Source organism: Salvelinus fontinalis, chromosome 24, assembly GCF_029448725.1.
Source record: "Salvelinus fontinalis isolate EN_2023a chromosome 24, ASM2944872v1, whole genome shotgun sequence".
Lineage (NCBI taxonomy): Eukaryota > Metazoa > Chordata > Actinopteri > Salmoniformes > Salmonidae > Salvelinus > Salvelinus fontinalis.
The window spans coordinates 38,037,058-38,062,024 of NC_074688.1; the positions used below are offsets into that span (position 1 = coordinate 38,037,058).

General features: G+C 51.3%; 1 protein-coding gene across 3 annotated transcripts in view; it reads right to left on the reverse strand.

Annotated features, from left to right (window-relative positions):
- Positions 1-24,967, reverse strand: part of LOC129822403 (syntaxin-1A-like) — a 233,677-nt gene that overhangs the window by 9,213 nt on the left and 199,497 nt on the right. The window contains exons 7-10 of one of the 3 annotated variants that reach the window (XM_055880663.1): positions 10,021-10,094; positions 7,437-7,574; positions 5,710-5,757; positions 3,423-3,533 (exon numbers count right to left, since the gene is read on the reverse strand). In XM_055880663.1, the coding sequence (XP_055736638.1) occupies positions 5,719-5,757; positions 7,437-7,574; positions 10,021-10,094 (251 nt within the window). In that variant the 3' untranslated portion in view covers positions 3,423-3,533; positions 5,710-5,718. Of the gene's footprint in view, positions 1-551; positions 663-3,422; positions 3,534-5,709; positions 5,758-7,436; positions 7,575-10,020; positions 10,095-24,967 lie in introns of those variants that run through there. The other 2 variants (XM_055880660.1, XM_055880661.1) reach the window with 2 other exon arrangements.

Here is a 24,967-nt window from a genome sequence, read left to right on the forward strand (position 1 = left end):
GGAAGGAAAAAACGAGGGAAACCTCCAGCTACTCACTTAATGTCTGCTCCTAAATCTGAGGAGACTATAACTGTCTTATGTGATGTCATGTTGACATAAAAAGCTCATTTGTTGGGTTGAAATCAGGGCGTATCGGGGACAGTGCCTTTTCCAACCATGAGAGGGCAGTGGGCCCTCAAACTCAGTCAAAGAGCTGCCTACATGCTGGGTAAAGGCAGAGGGGTGATGACAAACCACCTGAAGGCAAGTCAGGGAAGTTAATTAATTCAGTCAGTCAGATAACCTAAAATGAGGAGGATTATGTGATACACTACATCAACTGCATAGTCCAGTCTCTACTTTCACTTCAACTCAGGCAGGCACAGTGAAATATATTCACAAAGCATGCTACAAAAGAGATTGTGTGTGAGAGAGAGAACACAAACTGATCTGGAGACAGAGCTATAACGTGCCATATGCCATTCGGTACATCCGTCAGCTCCAGCTGTGTGTGTGTGTGTGTGTGTGTGTGTGTGTGTGTGTGTGTGTGTGTGTGTGTGTGTATAACTCACCCGCCGGGCTTTACTCTGGTATTTAACAGCCTTCTTAGTGTCTGACACGGCCCTCTCCACATAGTCCACTGAATGCTCCACATTGTACTCTATACGGTCTATCATCTCCCCCTGAGAGAGGGGGGAGGGAGGGACACAACGGAGGGAGGAAGGGAGGGAGGGAGGGACACAACGGAGGGAGGGAGGGAGGGAGGGACACAACGGAGGGAGGAAGGGACACAATGGAGGGAGGAAGAGACACAATGGAGGGAGGAAGGGACACAATGGAGGGAGGAAGAGACACAACGGAGGGAGGGAGGGACACAACGGAGGGAGGGAGGGACACAACGGAGGGAGGGAGGGACACAACGGAGGGAGGGAGGGACACAACGGAGGGAGGGAGGGACACAATGGAGGGAGGAAGGGACACAACGGAGGGAGGAAGGGAGGGAGGGAGGGACACAATGGAGGGAGGAAGGGACACAATGGAGGGAGGGAGGGACACAATGGAGGGAGGAAGGGACACAACGGAGGGAGGGAGAGACACAACGGAGGGAGGAAGGGACACAATGGAGGGAGGGAGAGACACAACAGAGGGAGGGAGGGAGGGAGGGACACAATGGAGGGAGGAAGGGGGGGTCGGGAGGGACACAACGGAGGGAGGAAGGGACACAATGGAGGGAGGAAGGGACACAATGGAGGGAGGAAGGGACACAATGGAGGGAGGGAGAGACACAATGGAGGGAGGAAGGGACACAATGGAGGGAGGAAGAGACACAACGGAGGGAGGGAGGGACACAACGGAGGGAGGGAGGGACACAACGGAGGGAGGGAGGGACACAACGGAGGGAGGGAGGGACACAACGGAGGGAGGGAGGGACACAATGGAGGGAGGAAGGGACACAACGGAGGGAGGAAGGGAGGGAGGGAGGAAGGGAGGGAGGGAGGGACACAATGGAGGGAGGAAGGGACACAATGGAGGGAGGGAGGGACACAATGGAGGGAGGAAGGGACACAACGGAGGGAGGGAGAGACACAACGGAGGGAGGAAGGGACACAATGGAGGGAGGGAGAGACACAACAGAGGGAGGGAGGGAGGGAGGGACACAAGGGAGGGAGGAAGGGGGGGTCGGGAGGGACACAACGGAGGGAGGAAGGGACACAATGGAGGGAGGAAGGGACACAATGGAGGGAGGAAGGGACACAATGGAGGGAGGGAGAGACACAACGGAGGGAGGAAGGGACACAATGGAGGGAGGGAGAGACACAACAGAGGGAGGGAGGGAGGGAGGGAGGGACACAACGGAGGGAGGAAGGGACACAATGGAGGGAGGAAGAGACACAACGGAGGGAGGAAGAGACACAATGGAGGGAGGGAGAGACACAACAGAGGGAGGGAGGGAGGGAGGGAGGGACACAACGGAGGGAGGAAGGGACACAATGGAGGGAGGGAGAGACACAACAGAGGGAGGGAGGGAGGGAGGGAGGGACACAACGGAGGGAGGAAGGGACACAATGGAGGGAGGGAGAGACACAACAGAGGGAGGGAGGGAGGGACACAATGGAGGGAGGAAGGGGGGGTCGGGAGGGACACAACGGAGGGAGGAAGGGACACAATGGAGGGAGGAAGGGACACAATGGAGGGAGGGAGGGAGGGACACAATGGAGGGAGGAAGGGGGGGGTCGGGAGGGACACAACGGAGGGAGGAAGGGACACAATGGAGGGAGGAAGAGACACAACGGAGGGAGGGAGGGAGGGAGGGAGGGAGGGACACAACAGAGGGAGGAAGGGACACAATGGAGGGAGGGAGAGACACAACAGAGGGAGGGAGGGAGGGAGGGAGGGACACAACAGAGGGAGGGAGGGAGGGAGGGAGGGACACAATGGAGGGAGGAAGGGGGGGTCGGGAGGGACACAACGGAGGGAGGAAGGGACACAATGGAGGGAGGAAGGGACACAATGGAGGGAGGGAGAGACACAACGGAGGGAGGAAGGGACACAATGGAGGGAGGGAGAGACACAACGGAGGGAGGAAGGGAGGGAGGGAGGGAGGGAGGGACACAACAGAGGGAGGAGGGAGAGACACAACAGAGAGAGGAAGGGACACAATGGAGGGAGGGAGAGACACAACGGAGGGAGGAAGGGAGGGAGGGAGGAAGAGACAACGGAGGGAGGAAGGGAGGGAGGGAGGGACACAACAGAGGGAGGAAGGGACACAATGGAGGGAGGGAGAGACACAACGGAGGGAGGAAGGGAGGGAGGGAGGGACACAACAGAGGGAGGAAGGAGAGACACAACAGAGGGAGGGAGGGAGGGACACAACAGAGGGAGGGAGGGAGGGAGGGAGGGAGGGAGGGAGGGAGGGAGAGACACAACAGAGGGAGGGAGGGAGAGACACAACAGAGGGAGGGAGGGAGGGACACAACAGAGGGAGGGAGGGAGAGACACAACAGAGGGAGGGAGGGAGGGAGGGAGGGACACAACAGAGGGAGGGAGGGAGGGAGGGAGGGAGGGACACAACAGAGGGAGGGAGGGAGGGAGGGAGGGAGGGAGGGAGGGAGGGAGGCAACAGAGGGAGGGAGGGAGGGACACAACAGAGGGAGGGAGGGAGGGAGGGACACAACAGAGGGAGGGAGGGAGAGACACAACAGAGGGAGGGAGGGGAAACAGGTGGGGACAGAGAGGAGGAGGATATAGAGGAAGAGAGGGAAGAGTAGACAGACAGGACAGAGGAAGAGAGGGAAGAGTAGACAGACAAGACAGAGGGAGGGAGGGAAGAGTAGACAGACAGGAGAAAAGGAAGGTAGGGAAGAGTAGACAGACAGGAGAAAAGGAAGAGAGGGAGGGCTGTATGAGAGTATGTCCATAGACTGTGTGTTGTTGGGTCTCACCCTGTGGCCGCCCTTCTGCATGCTGACGGCAGCCTTGTAGTTGTCTCTGGCCTGTTCCACATAGTCCTGGGTGTTACACACGTTCTGCTCAATGTTGTTCACCAGCTCCCCCTGTTGGACAAAGCAGAAAACACACCTGAAGAGGAACGTACAGTTGAAATCGGAAGTTTACATACACTTAGGTTGGAGTCATTAGAACTCGTTTTTCAACCACTCCACAAATGTCTTGTTAAAAAACTATAATTTTGGCAAGTCGGTTAGGACACCTACTTTGTGCATGACAAGTAATTTTTCCAACAATTGTTTACAGACAGATTATTTCACTTATAATTCACTGTATCACAATTCCAGTGGGTCAGAAGTTTACATACACTAAGTTGACTGTGCCTTTAAATAGTTTGGAAAACTCCAGAAAATTATTTTTTCATGACTTTAGAAGCTTCTGATAGGCTAATTGACATCATTTGAGTCCATTGGAGGTGTACCCGTGGATGTATTTCAAGGCCTACCTTCAAACTCAGTGCCTCTTTGCTTGACATCATGGGAAAATCAAAAGAAATCAGTCAAGACCTCAGAAAAAAAATTGTAGACCTCCACAAGTCTGGTTCATCATTGGGAGCAATTTCCAAACGCCTGAAGGTACCACTTTCATCTGTACAAACAATAGTACGCAACTATAAACACCATGGGACCACGCAGCCGTCATACCGCTCAGGAAGGAGACGCGTTCTGTCTCCTAGAGATGAACGTACTTTGGTGCGAAAAGTGCAAATCAATTCCAGAACAACAGCAAAGGACCTTGTGAAGATGCTGGAGGAATTAGAAAAGTATCTATATCCACAGTAAAATGAGTCCTATATCGATATAACCTGAAAGGCAACTCAGCAAGGAAGAAGCCACTACTCCAAAACCGGCATAAAAAAGCCAGACTACGGTTTGCAACTGCATATGGGGACAAAGATCTTACTTTTTCGAGAAATGTCCTCTGGTCTGATGAAACAAAAATAGAACTGTTTGGCCATAATGACCATCGTTATGTTTGGAGGAAAAAGGGGGAGGCTTGCAAACCGAAGAACACCACCCCAACCGTGAAGCACGGGGGTGGCAGCATCATGTTGTGAGTGTGCTTTGCTGCAGGAGGGACTGGTGCACTTCACAAAATAGATGGCATCATGAGGACGGAAAATTATGTGGATATTTTGAAGCAACATCTCAAGACATCAGTCAGGAAGTTAAAGCTTGGTTGCAAATGGGTCTTCCAAATGGACAATGACCCCAAGCATACTTCCAAAGTTGTGGCTAAATGTCTTAAGGACAACAAAGTCAAGGTATTGGAGAGGCCATCACAAAGCCCTGACCTCAATCCTATGGAAAATTTGTGGGCAGAACTGAAAAAATGTGTGCGAGCAAGGAGGCCTACAAACCTGACTCGGTTACACCGGCTCTGTCATGAGGAATGGACCAAAATTCACCCAACTTATTGTGGGAGGCTTCCCGAAACGTTTGTCCCAAGTTAAACAATTTAAAGGCAATGCTACCAAATACTAGTTGAGTGTATGTAAACTTCTGACCCACTGGGAATGTGATGAAAGAAATAAAAGCTGAAATAAATAATTCTCTCTACTATTATTCTGACATTTTACATTCTTAAAATAAAGTGGTGATCCTAACTGACCTAAGACAGGGAATTTTTACTAGGATTAAATATCAGGAATTGTGAAAAACTAAGTTTATATGTATTTGGCTAAGGTGTATGTAAACTTCCGTCTTCAATTGTACATCTGCATTGTATTAAACAAAATGTCAAACAGGTAATTATAATTTAATTATATAGATACAAATGAAGTACTATTGCAACTTAAAGCTAGCATATAACAGAATATAAACACACATGCATCTACTGACGTACACAAGCTCACACACACACACACACACACACACACACACACACACACACACACACACACACACACACACACACACACACACACACACACACACACACACACACACACACACACACACACACACACACACACACACACACACACACACACACACACACTTCCCATTTTACATCCAGCTCAATTTTAACGCAGCCCCATTCAACAGGTTCGAGTTATTCATAGTAAAGTTTTGACCACTTTCAGTAATCTAAAAGCCTTTTCAATCTCAATATTCTCAAATTTAATCAATTAAAACACCCAATGCACAACACACATTTCAACTTAGAACATCAACTGTGCACTGACTGCACGCATCAAGTGAGGAATTACAAGTGAATTACCTTGGGAGGTTAGTGTGAGGCCCATACTCTCAGTGCTGTGCTTAGAGCCTGTTATGGTGAAACAAAGGAGAGAGAGTAGAGGAAAGAGAGGGAGGGAAGGACAGGAAGGTGGGGGAGGGAGGAGAAGCAGAGAGACAACGACAGAGAGCCCGACAGAAGAGGGGGGGAAAAACTGTAATAGAAGGAAGCATAGTCTAGACTGATGTAGAGCCCAGGGTTAATGAATGAATTAGCCAAGCAGTAGTCTCATCAATTATTCAATCACACTTGTTCATTACAGCACCAACACACTCATATTTATATGATCACACACACACACTGATCCCCAGGGATTCAGCCCCCCACAGTCCAGCAGACACAGAGAGAGACTGATCCCATACTGTTCTGTATAGTACACACTGTTGCAAGCAGCACAATCTACCACTATCTATCATTATCTACCACCATCTAGCACCATCTAGCAGTATCTACCACTATCTACCAGTATCTACCACTATCTACCACTATCTACCACTATCTACCAGTATTTACCACTATCTACCACTATCTACCACTATCTACCACTATCTACCACTATCTACCACTATCTACCAGTATCTACCAGTATCTACCAGTATCTACCAGTATCTACCAGTATCTACCACTATCTACCACTATCTACCTCTATCTACCTCTATCTACCTCTATCTACCTCTATCTACCAGTATCTACCAGTATCTACCAGTATCTACCAGTATCTATCAGTATCTATCAGTATCTACCACTATCTACCACTATCTACCAGTATCTACCCCTATCTACCACTATCTACCTCTATCTACCACTATCTACCTCTATCTACCACTATCTACCTCTATCTACCACTATCTACCTCTATCTACCAGCATCTATCAGTATCTACCAGCATCTACCTCTATCTACCTCTATCTATCACTATCTACCAGAATCTACCACTATCTACCACTATCGACCTCTATCGACCTCTATCTACCTCTATCTACCTCTATCTACCACTATCTACCAGTATCTACCAGTATCTACCAGTATCTACCAGTATCTACCTCTATCTATCAGTATCTACCACTATCTACCACTATCTACCACTATCTACCACTATCTACCTCTATCTACCTCTATCTACCACTATCTACCTCTATCTACCACTATCTACCTCTATCTACCACTATCTACCACTATCTACCTCTATCTACCACTATCTACCACTATATACCACCGTGTGTCTCAGTCGGTAGAGCATGGCGATTGCGACGCCAGAGTTGTGGGTTCGATTCCCACGGGGGACCAGTACGGAAAATCTACGCTACTTTAAGTTGCTCTGGGTGAGAGAGTCAGCTAAATGACAATAAAGTAAATCAACCACGTAAGCTTTCCCACATTGTCCTGCCTGTCCTTCAGTCAATCTAAATGCAGGTATATTTAATGAGGTGCTACTCTTGTTTGAGAGATAGCTTTACATTTAATTTAAAAAACAACATATTTTCAATGTAGTGTTACTGGTCTGGGAACAGACCGACATAGTGTTGCTATATGTGTGATAAAACACCAATCTATCCACTGTGAGGCCATATGCACATGGAAACAGAGCTCAATGCTGGACCTGTTGGCTTCCTCAGCCCCTCTGTTCCAGTCTATGCACAGGGGAAGTGAGGGGGTGGCGGGGTGAATGGCTAGGCGAGGATGGGGTCTGGCTAGTCGCTAGGCCTCACCTGGCTCTCCACCAGCATGGCCATGTCCATGAACATGTCATGTAGCTCACGGATGCTGTTCTCCAGCTTGATGATCTCAGTGTGTCGAGTCTCGATCTCGTTCATCGCCTGCTGGGTGATGTTGGAGTCCATGACGATCTGAAGGATCAGGGGGGAGGGGGTGAGAGGATGAGAGCGAGAGAGAGAGAGAGAGAGAGAGAGAGAGAGAGAGAGACAAATTAGAAACAGCCATCTGCTCTACTTTCCTTTAAAAGACAGCTCTGTCTGAAATAATTATTCCAACGTTCTCCCAGGTGACAGAGAGCTGGCTAAACAGCCTGTGCACCCTCTCCTCCCTTACCCTGTCCTCTCCTCCCTTACCCTCTCCTTTCGTGTCCGCTACTCCCCTCCCCTCCCCTCTCCTGTCCTCTCCTCCCTTACCCTCAGGGCTGAGAGTACAGCCTGGCTACCCACCACAATACATGAGGAATGAGAGTACAGCCTGGCTACCCACCACAATACATGAGGAATGAGAGTACAGCCTGGCTACCCACCACAATACATGAGGAATGAGAGTACAGCCTGGCTACCCACCACAATACATGAGGAATGAGAGTACAGCCTGGCTACCCACCACAATACATGAGGAATGAGAGTACAGCCTGGCTACCCACCACAATACATGAGGAATGAGAGTACAGCCTGGCTACCCACCACAATACATGAGGAATGAGAGTACAGCCTGGCTACCCACCACAATACATGAGGAATGAGAGTAAAGCCTGGCTACCCACCACAATACATGAGGAATGAGAGTACAGCCTGGCTACCCACCACAATACATGAGGAATGAGAGTACAGCCTGGCTACCCACCACAATACATGAGGAATGAGAGTCCAGCCTGGCTACCCACCACAATACATGAGGAATGAGAGTACAGCCTGGCTACCCACCACAATACATGAGGAATGAGAGTCCAGCCTGGCTACCCACCACAATACATGAGGAATGAGAGTCCAGCCTGGCTACCCACCACAATACATGAGGAATGAGAGTACAGCCTGGCTACCCACCACAATACATGAGGAATGAGAGTACAGCCTGGCTACCCACCACAATACATGAGGAATGAGAGTACAGCCTGGCTACCCACCACAATACATGAGGAATGAGAGTCCAGCCTGGCTACCCACCACAATACATGAGGAATGAGAGTCCAGCCTGGCTACCCACCACAATACATGAGGAATGAGAGTACAGCCTGGCTACCCACCACAATACATGAGGAATGAGAGTACAGCCTGGCTACCCACCACAATACATGAGGAATGAGAGTACAGCCTGGCTACCCACCACAATACATGAGGAATGAGAGTCCAGCCTGGCTACCCACCACAATACATGAGGAATGAGAGTACAGCCTGGCTACCCACCACAATACATGAGGAATGAGAGTACAGCCTGGCTACCCACCACAATACATGAGGAATGAGAGTACAGCCTGGCTACCCACCACAATACATGAGGAATGAGAGTACAGCCTGGCTACCCACCACAATACATGAGGGCTGAGAGTACAGCCTGGCTACCCACCACAATACATGAGGAATGAGAGTCCAGCCTGGCTACCCACCACAATACATGAGGAATGAGAGTACAGCCTGGCTACCCACCACAATACATGAGGAATGAGAGTACAGCCTGGCTACCCACCACAATACATGAGGAATGAGAGTCCAGCCTGGCTACCCACCACAATACATGAGGAATGAGAGTCCAGCCTGGCTACCCACCACAATACATGAGGAATGAGAGTACAGCCTGGCTACCCACCACAATACATGAGGAATGAGAGTACAGCCTGGCTACCCACCACAATACATGAGGAATGAGAGTACAGCCTGGCTACCCACCACAATACATGAGGAATGAGAGTACAGCCTGGCTACCCACCACAATACATGAGGAATGAGAGTCCAGCCTGGCTACCCACCACAATACATGAGGAATGAGAGTACAGCCTGGCTACCCACCACAATACATGAGGAATGAGAGTCCAGTCTGGCTACCCACCACAATACATGAGGAATGAGAGTACAGCCTGGCTACCCACCACAATACATGAGGAATGAGAGTACAGCCTGGCTACCCACCACAATACATGAGGAATGAGAGTACAGCCTGGCTACCCACCACAATACATGAGGAATGAGAGTACAGCCTGGCTACCCACCACAATACATGAGGAATGAGAGTACAGCCTGGCTACCCACCACAATACATGAGGAATGAGAGTACAGCCTGGCTACCCACCACAATACATGAGGAATGAGAGTACAGCCTGGCTACCCACCACAATACATGAGGAATGAGAGTCCAGCCTGGCTACCCACCACAATACATGAGGAATGAGAGTACAGCCTGGCTACCAACCACAATACATGAGGAATGAGAGTACAGCCTGGCTACCCACCACAATACATGAGGAATGAGAGTCCAGCCTGGCTACCCACCACAATACATGAGGAATGAGAGTCCAGCCTGGCTACCCACCACAATACATGAGGAATGAGAGTACAGCCTGGCTACTTTTCTAACACTCACCCCTGAGGTGAAGATCGCTGGGTTGTCGCTCTCTAACATGCTCTCCAGCTCCTCGTTTGTTGTATTCCTCCCAGCTGTGAACACACACACACACACACACACACACACACACACACACACACACACACACACACACACACACACACACACACACACACACACACACACACACACACACACACACACACACACACACAGCTCATCAATATAGACTGTGGTTTGCATGCAACAGTCCAAAAAAGTTTTAGTTCAAAGCATGATAACCAAATGTGAACAGAATCAAAACGTAACAGCTGGAAACATTCAGACCCGCACACTTCCACAGATCTGACCTTCTATTCCCAACCCCAGGTGGTACTGAACACTAAATACACCCAGACATGCTACGGAGTGTGTGTGTGTTGTGTGTGTGTTTCCATTCACACAAACCAAGACGTGTCCTTCCCTTTCGTCAGGCTCATTCACAGATCCAACAGTCACCCCCAGGCTCATTCACAGAACCAACAGTCACCCCCAGGCTCATTCACAGATCCAACAGTCACCCCCAGGTTCATTCACAGAACCAACAGTCAACCCCCAGGCTCATTCACAGAACCAACAGTCACCCCCAGGCTCATTCACAGATCCAACAGTCACCCCCAGGCTCATTCACAGAACCAACAGTCACCCCCAGGCTCATTCACAGATCCAACAGTCACCACCAGGCTCATTCACAAATCCAACAGTCACTCCCAGGCTCATTCACAGATCCAACAGTCACCCCCGGGCTCATTCACAGAACCAACAGTCACCCCCGGGCTCATTAACAGAACCAACAGTCAACCCCGGGCTCATTCACAGATCCAACAGGGGCCCTGGGCTCATTCACAGATCCAAAAGTCACCCCCAGGCTCATTCACAGAACCAACAGTCACCCCCAGGCTCATTCACAGACCAACAGTCACCCCCAGGCTCATTCACAGATACAACAGTCACCCCCAGGCTCATTCACAGAACCAACAGTCACCCTCAGGCTCATTCACAGAACCAACAGTCACCCCCAGGCTCCTTCACAGATCCAACAGTAACCCCCAGGCTCCTTCACAGATCCAATAGTCACCCCCAGGCTCATTCACAGAACCAACAGTCACCCCCAGGCTCATTCACAGATCCAACAGTCACCCCCAGGCTCATTAACAGAACCAACAGTCACCCCCAGGCTCATTATTAGAACCAACAGTCACTCCCAGGCTCATTCACAGATCCAACAGTCACCCCCAGGCTCATTCACAGAACCAACAGTCAACCCCCAGGCTCATTCACAGATCCAACAGTCACCCCCAGGCTCATTCACAGATCAAACAGTCACCCCCAGGCTCATTCACAGATCCAACAGTCACCCCCAGGCTCATTAACAGAACCAACAGTCACCCCCAGGCTCATTATTAGAACCAACAGTCACCCCCAGGCTCCTTCACAGATCCAACAGTCACCGACAGGCTCATTCACAGATACAACAGTCACCCCCAGGCTCATTCACAGAACCAACACTCACTCCCAGGCTCATTCACAGAACCAACAGTCACCGCCAGGCTCATTAACAGAACCAACAGTCACCCCCAGGCTCATTCACAGATCCAACAGTCACCCCCAGGCTCATTCACAGAACCAACAGTCACCCCCAGGCACATTCACAGATCCAACAGTCACCCCCAGGCTCATTCACAGATCCAACAGTCACCCCCAGGCTCATTCACAGATCCAACAGTCACCCCCAGGCTCAATCACAGAACCAACAGTCACTCCCAGGCTCATTCACAGAACCAACAGTCACCCCCAGGCTCATTCACAGAACCAACAGTCACCCCCAGGCTCATTCACAGATCCAACAGTCACCCCCAGGCTCATTCACAGAACCAACAGTCACCCCCAGGCTCATTCACAGATCCAACAGTCACCACCAGGCTCATTCACAGATCCAACAGTCACTCCCAGGCTCATTCACAGATCCAACAGTCACCCCCAGGCTCATTCACAGAACCAACAGTCACCCCCAGGCTCATTAACAGAACCAACAGTCACCCCCAGGCTCATTCACAGATCCAACAGGCACCCCCAGGCTCATTCACAGATCCAAAGGTCACCCCCAGGCTCATTCACAGAACCAACAGTCACCCCCAGGATCATTCACAGAACCAACAGTCACCCCCAGGCTCCTTCACAGATCCAACAGTAACCCCCAGGCTCCTTCACAGATCCAACAGTAACCCCCAGGCTCCTTCACAGATCCAATAGTCACCCCCAGGCTCATTCACAGATCCAACAGTCACCCCCAGGCTCATTCACAGATACAACAGTCACCCCCAGGCTCATTCACAGAACCAACAGTCACCCCCAGGCTCATTCACAGAACCAACAGTCACCCCCAGGCTCCTTCACAGATCCAACAGTAACCCCCAGGCTCCTTCACGGATCCAATAGTCACCCCCAGGCTCATTCACAGATCCAACAGTCATCCCCAGGCTCATTCACAGATCCAACAGTCACCCCCAGGCTCATTCACAGAACCAACAGTCAACCCCAAGGCTCATTCACAGATCCAACAGTCACCCCCAGGCTCATTCACAGATCCAACAGTCACCCCCAGGCTCATTCACAGATCCAACAGTCACCCCCAGGCTCATTCACAGATCCAACAGTCACCCCCAGGCTCATTAACAGAACCAACAGTCAACCCCAGGCTCATTATTATAACCAACAGTCACCCCCAGGCTCATTCACAGATCCAACAGTCACTCCCAGGCTCATTCACAGATCCAACAGTCACCCCCGGGCTCATTCACAGAACCAACAGTCACCCCCGGGCTCATTAACAGAACCAACAGTCACCCCCGGGCTCATTCACAGATCCAACAGTGGCCCTGGGCTCATTCACAGATCCAAAAGTCACCCCCAGGCTCATTCACAGAACCAACAGTCACCCTCAGGCTCATTCACAGACCAACAGTCACCCCCAGGCTCATTCACAGATACAACAGTCACCCCCAGGCTCATTCACAGAACCAACAGTCACCCCCAGGCTCATTCACAGAACCAACAGTCACCCCCAGGCTCATTCACAGAACCAACAGTCACCCCCAGGCTCCTTCACAGATCCAATAGTCACCCCCAGGCTCATTCACAGATCCAACAGTCACCCCCAGGCTCATTCACAGATCCAACAGTCACCCCCAGGCTCATTAACAGAACCAACAGTCACCCCCAGGCTCATTATTAGAACCAACAGTCACTCCCAGGCTCATTCACAGATCCAACAGTCACTCCCAGGCTCATTCACAGATCCAACAGTCACCCCCAGGCTCATTCACAGAACCAACAGTCAACCCCAAGGCTCATTCACAGATCCAACAGTCACCCCCAGGCTCATTCACAGATCCAACAGTCACCCCCAGGCTCATTCACAGATCCAACAGTCACCCCCAGGCTCATTAACAGAACGAACAGTCACCCCCAGGCTCATTATTAGAACCAACAGTCACCCCCAGGCTCCTTCACAGATCCAACAGTCACCAACAGGCTCATTCACAGATACAACAGTCACCCCCAGGCTCATTCACAGAACCAACAATCACTCCCAGGCTCATTCACAGAACCAACAGTCACCCCCAGGCTCATTCACAGAACCAACAGTCACCCCCAGACTCATTCACAGATCCAACAGTCACCCCCAGGCTCAATCACAGAACCAACAGTCACTCCCAGGCTCATTCACAGAACCAACAGTCACCCCCAGGCTCATTCACAGAACCAACAGTCACCCCCAGGCTCATTCACAGATCCAACAGTCACCCCCAGGCTCATTCACAGAACCAACAGTCACCCCCAGGCTCATTCACAGATCCAAAAGTCACCACCAGGCTCATTCACAGATCCAACAGTCACTCCCAGGCTCATTCACAGATCCAACAGTCACCCCCAGGCTCATTCACAGAACCAACAGTCACCCCCAGGCTCATTAACAGAACAAACAGTCACCCTCAGGCTCATTCACAGATCCAACAGGCACCCCCAGGCTCATTCACAGATCCAAAGGTCACCCCCAGGCTCATTCACAGATCCAACAGTCACCCCCAGGCTCATTCACAGAACCAACAGTCACCCCCAAGCTCATTCACAGATCCAACAGTCACCCCCAGGCTCATTAACAGAACCAACAGTCACCCCCAGGCTCATTATTAGAACCAACAGTCACCCCCAGGCTCCTTCACAGATCCAACAGTCACCGACAGGCTCATTCACAGATACAACAGTCACCCCCAGGCTCATTCACAGAACCAACACTCACTCCAAGGCTCAGTCACAGAACCAACAGTCACCCCCAGGCTCATTCACAGAACCAACAGTCACCCCCAGGCTCATTCACAGATCCAACAGTCACCCCCAGGCTCATTCACAGAACCAACAGTCACCCCCAGGCTCATTCACAGATCCAACAGTCACCCCCAGGCTCATTCACAGATCCAACAGTCACCCCCAGGCTCATTCACAGATCCAACAGTCACCCCCAGGCTCAATCACAGAACCAACAGTCACTCCCAGGCTCATTCACAGAACCAACAGTCACCCCCAGGCTCATTCACAGAACCAACAGTCACCCCCAGGCTCATTCACAGATCCAACAGTCACCCCCAGGCTCATTCACAGAACCAACAGTCACCCCCAGGCTCATTCACAGATCCAACAGTCACTCCCAGGCTCATTCACAGATCCAACAGTCACCCCCAGGCTCATTCACAGAACCAACAGTCACCCCCAGGCTCATTAACAGAACCAACAGTCACCCCCAGGCTCATTCACAGATCCAACAGGCACCCCCAGGCTCATTCACAGATCCAAAGGTCACCCCCAGGCTCATTCACAGAACCAACAGTCACCCCCAGGCTCATTCACAGAACCAACAGTCACCCCCAGGCTCCTTCACAGATCCAACAGTAACCCCCAGGCTCCTTCACAGATCCAACAGTAACCCCCAGGCTCCTTCACAGATCCAATAGTCACCCCCAGGCTCATTCACAGATCCAACAGTCACCCCCAGGCTCATTCACAGATACAACAGTCACCCCCAGGCTCATTCACAGAACCAACAGTCACCCCCAGGCTCATTCACAGAACCAACAGTCACCCCCAGGCTCCTTCACAGATCCAACAGTAACCCCCAGGCTCCTTCACAGATCCAATAGTCACCCCCAGGCTCATTCACAGATCCAACAGTCATCCCCAGGCTCATTCACAGATCCAACAGTCACCCCCAGGCTCATTCACAGAACCAACAGTCACCCCCAGGCTCATTCACAGATCCAACAGTCACCCCCAGGCTCATTCACAGATCCAACAGTCACCCCCAGGCTCATTAACAGAACCAACAGTCAACCCCAGGCTCATTATTATAACCAACAGTCACCCCCAGGCTCATTCACAGATCCAACAGTCACTCCCAGGCTCATTCACAGATCCAACAGTCACCCCCGGGCTCATTCACAGAACCAACAGTCACCCCCGGGCTCATTAACAGAACCAACAGTCACCCCCGGGCTCATTCACAGATCCAACAGTGGCCCTGGGCTCATTCACAGATCCAAAAGTCACCCCCAGGCTCATTCACAGAACCAACAGTCACCCCCAGGCTCATTCACAGACCAACAGTCACCCCCAGGCTCATTCACAGATACAACAGTCACCCCCAGGCTCATTCACAGAACCAACAGTCACCCCCAGGCTCATTCACAGATCCAACAGTCACCCCCAGGCTCATTCACAGAACCAACAGTCAACCCCAAGGCTCATTCACAGATCCAACAGTCACCCCCGGCTCATTCACAGATCCAACAGTCACCCCCAGGCTCATTCACAGATCCAACAGTCACCCCCAGGCTCATTAACAGAACCAACAGTCACCCCCAGGCTCATTATTAGAACCAACAGTCACCCCCAGGCTCCTTCACAGATCCAACAGTCACCAACAGGCTCATTCACAGATACAACAGTCACCCCCAGGCTCATTCACAGAACCAACACTCACTCCCAGGCTCATTCACAGAACCAACAGTCACCCCCAGGCTCATTCACAGAACCAACAGTCACCCCCAGGCTCATTCACAGATCCAACAGTCACCCCCAGGCTCATTCACAGAACCAACAGTCACTCCCAGGCTCATTCACAGAACCAACAGTCACCCCCAGGCTCATTCACAGAACCAACAGTCACCCCCAGGCTCATTCACAGATCCAACAGTCACCCCCAGGCTCATTCACAGAACCAACAGTCACCCCCAGGCTCATTCACAGATCCAAAAGTCACCACCAGGCTCATTCACAGATCCAACAGTCACTCCCAGGCTCATTCACAGATCCAACAGTCACCCCCAGGCTCATTCACAGAACCAACAGTCACCCCCAGGCTCATTAACAGAACCAACAGTCACCCTCAGGCTCATTCACAGATCCAACAGGCACCCCCAGGCTCATTCACAGATCCAAAGGTCACCCCCAGGCTCATTCACAGATCCAACAGTCACCCCCAGGCTCATTCACAGAACCAACAGTCACCCCCAAGCTCATTCACAGATCCAACAGTCACCCCAAGGCTCATTAACAGAACCAACAGTCACCCCCAGGCTCATTATTAGAACCAACAGTCACCCCCAGGCTCCTTCACAGATCCAACAGTCACCGACAGGCTCATTCACAGATACAACAGTCACCCCCAGGCTCATTCACAGAACCAACACTCACTCCCAGGCTCATTCACAGAACCAACAGTCACCCCCAGGCTCATTCACAGAACCAACAGTCACCCCCAGGCTCATTCACAGATCCAACAGTCACCCCCAGGCTCATTCACAGAACCAACAGTCACCCCCAGGCTCATTCACAGATCCAACAGTCACCCCCAGGCTCATTCACAGATCCAACAGTCACCCCCAGGCTCATTCACAGATCCAACAGTCACCCCCAGGCTCAATCACAGAACCAACAGTCACTCCCAGGCTCATTCACAGAACCAACAGTCACCCCCAGGCTCATTCACAGAACCAACAGTCACCCCCAGGCTCATTCACAGATCCAACAGTCACCCCCAGGCTCATTCACAGAACCAACAGTCACCCCCAGGCTCATTCACAGATCCAACAGTCACCACCAGGCTCATTCACAATTCCAACAGTCACTCCCAGGCTCATTCACAGATCCAACAGTCACCCCCAGGCTCATTCACAGAACCAACAGTCACCCCCAGGCTCATTAACAGAACCAACAGTCACCCCCAGGCTCATTCACAGATCCAACAGGCACCCCCAGGCTCATTCACAGATCCAAAGGTCACCCCCAGGCTCATTCACAGAACCAACAGTCACCCCCAGGCTCATTCACAGAACCAACAGTCACCCCCAGGCTCCTTCACAGATCCAACAGTAACCCCCAGGCTCCTTCACAGATCCAATAGTCACCCCCAGGCTCATTCACAGATCCAACAGTCACCCCCAGGCTCATTCACAGATACAACAGTCACCCCCAGGCTCATTCACAGAACCAACAGTCACCCCCAGGCTCATTCACAGAACCAACAGTCACCCCCAGGCTCCTTCACAGATCCAACAGTAACCCCCAAGCTCCTTCACAGATCCAATAGTCACCCCCAGGCTCATTCACAGATCCAACAGTCATCCCCAGGCTCATTCACAGATCCAACAGTCACCCCCAGGCTCATTCACAGAACCAACAGTCAACCCCAAGGCTCATTCACAGATCCAACAGTCACCCCCAGGCTCATTCACAGATCCAACAGTCACCCCCAGGCTCATTAACAGAACCAACAGTCAACCCCAGGCTCATTATTATAACCAACAGTCACCCCCAGGCTCATTCACAGATCCAACAGTCACCCCCAGGCTCATTAACAGAACCAACAGTCAACCCCAGGCTCATTATTATAACCAACAGTCACCCCCAGGCTCATTCACAGATCCAACAGTCACTCCCAGGCTCATTCACAGATCCAACAGTCACCCCCGGGCTCATTCACAGAACCAACAGTCACCCCCGGGCTCATTAACAGAACCAACAGTCACCCCCGGGCTCATTCACAGATCCAACAGTGGCCCTGGGCTCATTCACAGATCCAAAAGTCACCCCCAGGCTCATTCACAGAACCAACAGTCACCCCCAGGCTCATTCACAGACCAACAGTCACCCCCAGGCTCATTCACAGATACAACAGTCACCCCCAGGCTCATTCACAGAACCAACAGTCACCCCCAGGCTCCTTCACAGATCCAACAGTAACCCCCAGGCTCCTTCACAAAACCAACAGTCACCCCCAGGCTCCTTCACAGATCCAACAGTAACCCCCAGGCTCCTTCACAGATCCAATAGTCACCCCCAGGCTCATTCACAGATCCAACAGTCACCCCCAGGCTCATTCACAGATCCAAGTCACCCCCAGGCTCATTAACAGAACCAACAGTCACCCCCAGGCTCATTATTAGAACCAACAGTCACTCCCAGGCTCATTCACAGATCCAACAGTCACCCCCAGGCTCATTCACAGAACCAACAGTCAACCCCAAGGCTCATTCACAGATCCAACAGTCACCCCCAGGCTCATTCACAGATCCAACAGTCACCCCCAGGCTCATTCACAGATCCAACAGTCACCCCCAGGCTCATTAACAGAACCAACAGTCACCCCCAGGCTCATTATTAGAACCAACAGTCACCCCCAGGCTCCTTCACAGATCCAACAGTCACCAACAGGCTCATTCACAGATACAACAGTCACCCCCAGGCTCATTCACAGAACCAACACTCACTCCCAGGCTCATTCACAGAACCAACAGTCACCCCCAGGCTCATTCACAGAACCAACAGTCACCCCTAGGCTCATTCACAGATCCAACAGTCACCCCTAGGCTCATTCACAGATCCAACAGTCAACCCCAGGCTCATTCACAGATCCAACAGTCACCCACAGGCTCATTCACAGAACCAACAGTCACCCCCAGGCTCATTCACAGATCCAACAGTCACCCCCAGGCTCAATCACAGAACCAACAGTCACTCCCAGGCTCATTCACAGAACCAACAGTCACCCCCAGGCTCATTCACAGAACCAACAGTCACCCCCAGGCTCATTCACAGATCCAACAGTCACCCCCAGGCTCATTCACAGAACCAACAGTCACCCCCAGGCTCATTCACAGATCCAAAAGTCACCACCAGGCTCATTCACAGATCCAACAGTCACTCCCAGGCTCATTCACAGATCCAACAGTCACCCCCAGGCTCATTCACAGAACCAACAGTCACCCCCAGGCTCATTAACAGAACCAACAGTCACCCTCAGGCTCATTCACAGATCCAACAGGCACCCCCAGGCTCATTCACAGATCCAACAGTCACCCCCAGGCTCATTAACAGAACCAACAGTCACCCCCAGGCTCATTGACAGAACCAACAGTCACCCCCAGGCTCCTTCACAGATCCAACAGTAACACCCAGGCTCCTTCACAGATCCAATAGTCACCCCCAGGCTCATTCACAGATCCAACAGTCACCCCCAGGCTCATTCACAGATCCAACAGTCACCCCCAGGCTCATTAACAGAACCAACAGTCACCCCCAGGCTCATTATTAGAACCAACAGTCACTCCCAGGCTCATTCACAGATCCAACAGTCAACCCCAGGCTCATTCACAGAACCAACAGTCACCCCCAGGCTCATTCACAGATCCAACAGTCACCCCCAGGCTCATTCACAGAACCAACAGTCAACCCCAAGGCTCATTCACAGATCCAACAGTCACCCCCAGGCTCATTCACAGAACCAACAGTCACCCCCAGGCTCATTATTATAACCAACAGTCACCCCCAGGTTCCTTCACAGATCCAACAGTCACCAACAGGCTCATTCACAGATACAACAGTCACCCCCAGGCTCATTCACAGAACCAACACTCACTCCCAGGCTCATTCACAGAACCAACAGTCACCCCCTGGCTCATTCACAGAACCAACAGTCACCCCCAGGCTCATTCACAGATCCAACAGTCACCCCCAGGCTCATTCACAGATCCAACAGTCACCCACAGGTTCATTCACAGAACCAACAGTCACCGACAGGCTCATTCACAGATCCAACAGTCACCCCCAGGCTCAATCACAGAACCAACAGTCACTCCCAGGCTCATTCACAGAACCAACAGTCACCCCCAGGCTCATTCACAGAACCAACAGTCACCCCCAGGCTCATTCACAGATCCAACAGTCACCCCCAGGCTCATTCACAGAACCAACAGTCACCCCCAGGCTCATTCACAGATCCAACAGTCACCCCCAGGCTCATTCACAGATCCAACAGTCACACCCAGGCTCATTCACAGATCCAACAGTCACCCCCAGGCTCATTCACGGAACCAACAGTCACCCCCAGGCTCATTAACAGAACCAACAGTCACCCCCAGGCTCATTCACAGATCCAACAGTCACCCCCAGGCTCATTCACAGATCCAAAGGTCACCCCCAGGCTCATTCACAGATACAACAGTCACCCCCAGGCTCATTCACAGAACCAACAGTCACCCCCAGGCTCCTTCACAGATCCAACAGTAACCCCCAGGCTCCTTCACAAAACCAACAGTCACCCCCAGGCTCCTTCACAGATCCAACAGTAACCCCCAGGCTCCTTCACAGATCCAATAGTCACCCCCAGGCTCATTCACAGATCCAACAGTCACCCCCAGGCTCATTCACAGATCCAAGTCACCCCCAGGCTCATTAACAGAACCAACAGTCACCCCCAGGCTCATTATTAGAACCAACAGTCACTCCCAGGCTCATTCACAGATCCAACAGTCACCCCCAGGCTCATTCACAGAACCAACAGTCAACCCCAAGGCTCATTCACAGATCCAACAGTCACCCCCAGGCTCATTCACAGATCCAACAGTCACCCCCAGGCTCATTCACAGATCCAACAGTCACCCCCAGGCTCATTAACAGAACCAACAGTCACCCCCAGGCTCATTATTAGAACCAACAGTCACCCCCAGGCTCCTTCACAGATCCAACAGTCACCAACAGGCTCATTCACAGATACAACAGTCACCCCCAGGCTCATTCACAGAACCAACACTCACTCCCAGGCTCATTCACAGAACCAACAGTCACCCCCAGGCTCATTCACAGAACCAACAGTCACCCCTAGGCTCATTCACAGATCCAACAGTCACCCCTAGGCTCATTCACAGATCCAACAGTCACCCCCAGGCTCATTCACAGATCCAACAGTCACCCACAGGCTCATTCACAGAACCAACAGTCACCCCCAGGCTCATTCACAGATCCAACAGTCACCCCCAGGCTCAATCACAGAACCAACAGTCACTCCCAGGCTCATTCACAGAACCAACAGTCACCCCCAGGCTCATTCACAGAACCAACAGTCACCCCCAGGCTCATTCACAGATCCAACAGTCACCCCCAGGCTCATTCACAGAACCAACAGTCACCCCCAGGCTCATTCACAGATCCAAAAGTCACCACCAGGCTCATTCACAGATCCAACAGTCACTCCCAGGCTCATTCACAGATCCAACAGTCACCCCCAGGCTCATTCACAGAACCAACAGTCACCCCCAGGCTCATTAACAGAACCAACAGTCACCCTCAGGCTCATTCACAGATCCAACAGGCACCCCCAGGCTCATTCACAGATCCAACAGTCACCCCCAGGCTCATTAACAGAACCAACAGTCACCCCCAGGCTCATTGACAGAACCAACAGTCACCCCCAGGCTCCTTCACAGATCCAACAGTAACACCCAGGCTCCTTCACAGATCCAATAGTCACCCCCAGGCTCATTCACAGATCCAACAGTCACCCCCAGGCTCATTCACAGATCCAACAGTCACCCCCAGGCTCATTAACAGAACCAACAGTCACCCCCAGGCTCATTATTAGAACCAACAGTCACTCCCAGGCTCATTCACAGATCCAACAGTCAACCCCAGGCTCATTCACAGAACCAACAGTCACCCCCAGGCTCATTCACAGATCCAACAGTCACCCCCAGGCTCATTCACAGAACCAACAGTCAACCCCAAGGCTCATTCACAGATCCAACAGTCACCCCCAGGCTCATTCACAGAACCAACAGTCACCCCCAGGCTCATTATTATAACCAACAGTCACCCCCAGGTTCCTTCACAGATCCAACAGTCACCAACAGGCTCATTCACAGATACAACAGTCACCCCCAGGCTCATTCACAGAACCAACACTCACTCCCAGGCTCATTCACAGAACCAACAGTCACCCCCTGGCTCATTCACAGAACCAACAGTCACCCCCAGGCTCATTCACAGATCCAACAGTCACCCCCAGGCTCATTCACAGATCCAACAGTCACCCACAGGTTCATTCACAGAACCAACAGTCACCGACAGGCTCATTCACAGATCCAACAGTCACCCCCAGGCTCAATCACAGAACCAACAGTCACTCCCAGGCTCATTCACAGAACCAACAGTCACCCCCAGGCTCATTCACAGAACCAACAGTCACCCCCAGGCTCATTCACAGATCCAACAGTCACCCCCAGGCTCATTCACAGAACCAACAGTCACCCCCAGGCTCATTCACAGATCCAACAGTCACCCCCAGGCTCATTCACAGATCCAACAGTCACACCCAGGCTCATTCACAGATCCAACAGTCACCCCCAGGCTCATTCACGGAACCAACAGTCACCCCCAGGCTCATTAACAGAACCAACAGTCACCCCCAGGCTCATTCACAGATCCAACAGTCACCCCCAGGCTCATTCACAGATCCAAAGGTCACCCCCAGGCTCATTCACAGATACAACAGTCACCCCCAGGCTCATTCACAGAACCAACAGTCACCCCCAGGCTCCTTCACAGAACCAACAGTCACCCCCAGGCTCCTTCACAGATCCAACAGTCACCCCCAGGCTCATTCACAGATACAACAGTCACCCCCAGGCTCATTCACAGATCCAACAGTCACCCCCAGGCTCATTAACAGAACCAACAGTCACCCCCAGGCTCATTATTAGAACCAACAGTCACCCCCAGGCTCCTTCACAGATCCAACAGTCACCCCCAGGCTCATTCACAGATCCAACAGTCACCCCCAGGCTCATTCATTCAGATTAAAAAGACAGTGGGAGAGGAAATCAATAAGATCTACAGCTGTCTTTCTCATGCTGCGTAGACGACGTAGCAGTTATGATCTATAGCTGTCTTTGCAAGAATGAAAGAAACACATTTTGGAAAAATAATCTCTGAAGAGTTAGTCCTCCTGGTCTTCAGCACCCGACAGTAGTTATTGGGGTCAAATTTGTCTCCACTTTTGTGGATTGGGGGGACCAGGCCTTGGTTCCAAATATTGGGGATGCCAGAGCTGAGGATAATGTTGAATAGTTTAAGAATAGCCCATTTGAATTTGGGGTCTGTGTATTTTATCATTTTGTTAAACCATCAACACCACATGCCTTTTTGGGGGTTGGAAGGGTTTGTATTTTGTCCTGTAGTTCCGTCAAGGTAATTGGATAATCCAGTGGGTTCTGGTAGTCTTTAATAGTTGATTCTAAGATTTCTATTTGATCATGTATATGTTTTTGCTGTTTGTTCTTTGTTATAGAGCCAAAAAGATTGGACACGTGGTTTATCCATACATCTCCGTTTTGGATAGATAATTCTTTGTGTTGTTGTTTGTTTAGTGTGTTCCAATTTTAGTGAAGTCCAAAGCTAACGTTTTCTGGGTTGCTGTGTTTTTGGTTGAATAGGATTCTCAATTTCTTTCTAGTCCCTCCTCCCCCTCCTCTCCCTCCTCCCCCTCCTCCCCCTCCTCTCCTCCTGTGCTCCCTGTCTGTAGATTAATTAAGGAGCAGTGAGAGGCTCACAGTTATATCTCTCTCCCAGATGCTCCCACTCCCTCTCCACCTCCCTGTCCCTCTCCACCTCAGCCTCCACCTCCACCTCAGTCTCCACCTCAGTCTCCACCTCCACCTCAGTCGCCAGCTCCCTCTCCACATCCCTCTATACCTGTCTCCACCTTCCTCTCTGTCACCACCTCCGTCACCACCTCCGTCACCACCTCCGTCACCACCTCCGTCACCACCTCCGTCACCACCTCCGTCACCACCTCCGTCACCACCTCCGCCACCACCTCCGTCACCACCTCTGTTTCTCTGGTGAGCGCTCATACTTCAGGATCTGCACCTTTAAAGGGCAATCTGCAGCTCACCTTACCACTGTATTGGTAAGAGGATGAGGAATGGTGCTGCATTAATAGTCAGAGCTATAGATGGAAGGACTGACCATTCCATGACATCAACTTATAGTTGTAACCATGGTTTCAGGCTGTGTTTGTTTACAATTACATTTTTTTATTTTACCTTTATTTAACTAGGCAAGTCAGTTAAGAACAAATTCGTATTTTATATTACGGCCTAGGAACAGTAACTGCCAACATTGCTTATACAAGCTTATATTTTGGGTTCTGGTGGGGTATGTCAGTTGAACTAAGCTTGTGAAGAGAAGTTCAATTCTTCAAGAATCAATGGGTATATATCATGACTTTAAAAGTTTAAAAAAAATGGATGTACCAACTGCTGATTGCCCCTTTAAATCACCTGTCTCTCATGGACCAGGCTTCATTAGACCATGCCCAGGACTGGGACAGGAGGAGAGGCTGGAGCTAATGTATGTATGTATGTATGTATGTATGTATGTATGTATGTATGTATGTATGTGTGTATGTGTGTGTGTATGTGTGTGTGTGTGTGTGTGTGTGTGTGTGTGTGTGTGTGTGTGTGTGTGTGTGTGTGTGTGTGTGTGTTTGTGTGTGTGTGTGTGTGTGTCTGGGGGTCAGGGTTGTGGCTGTGAT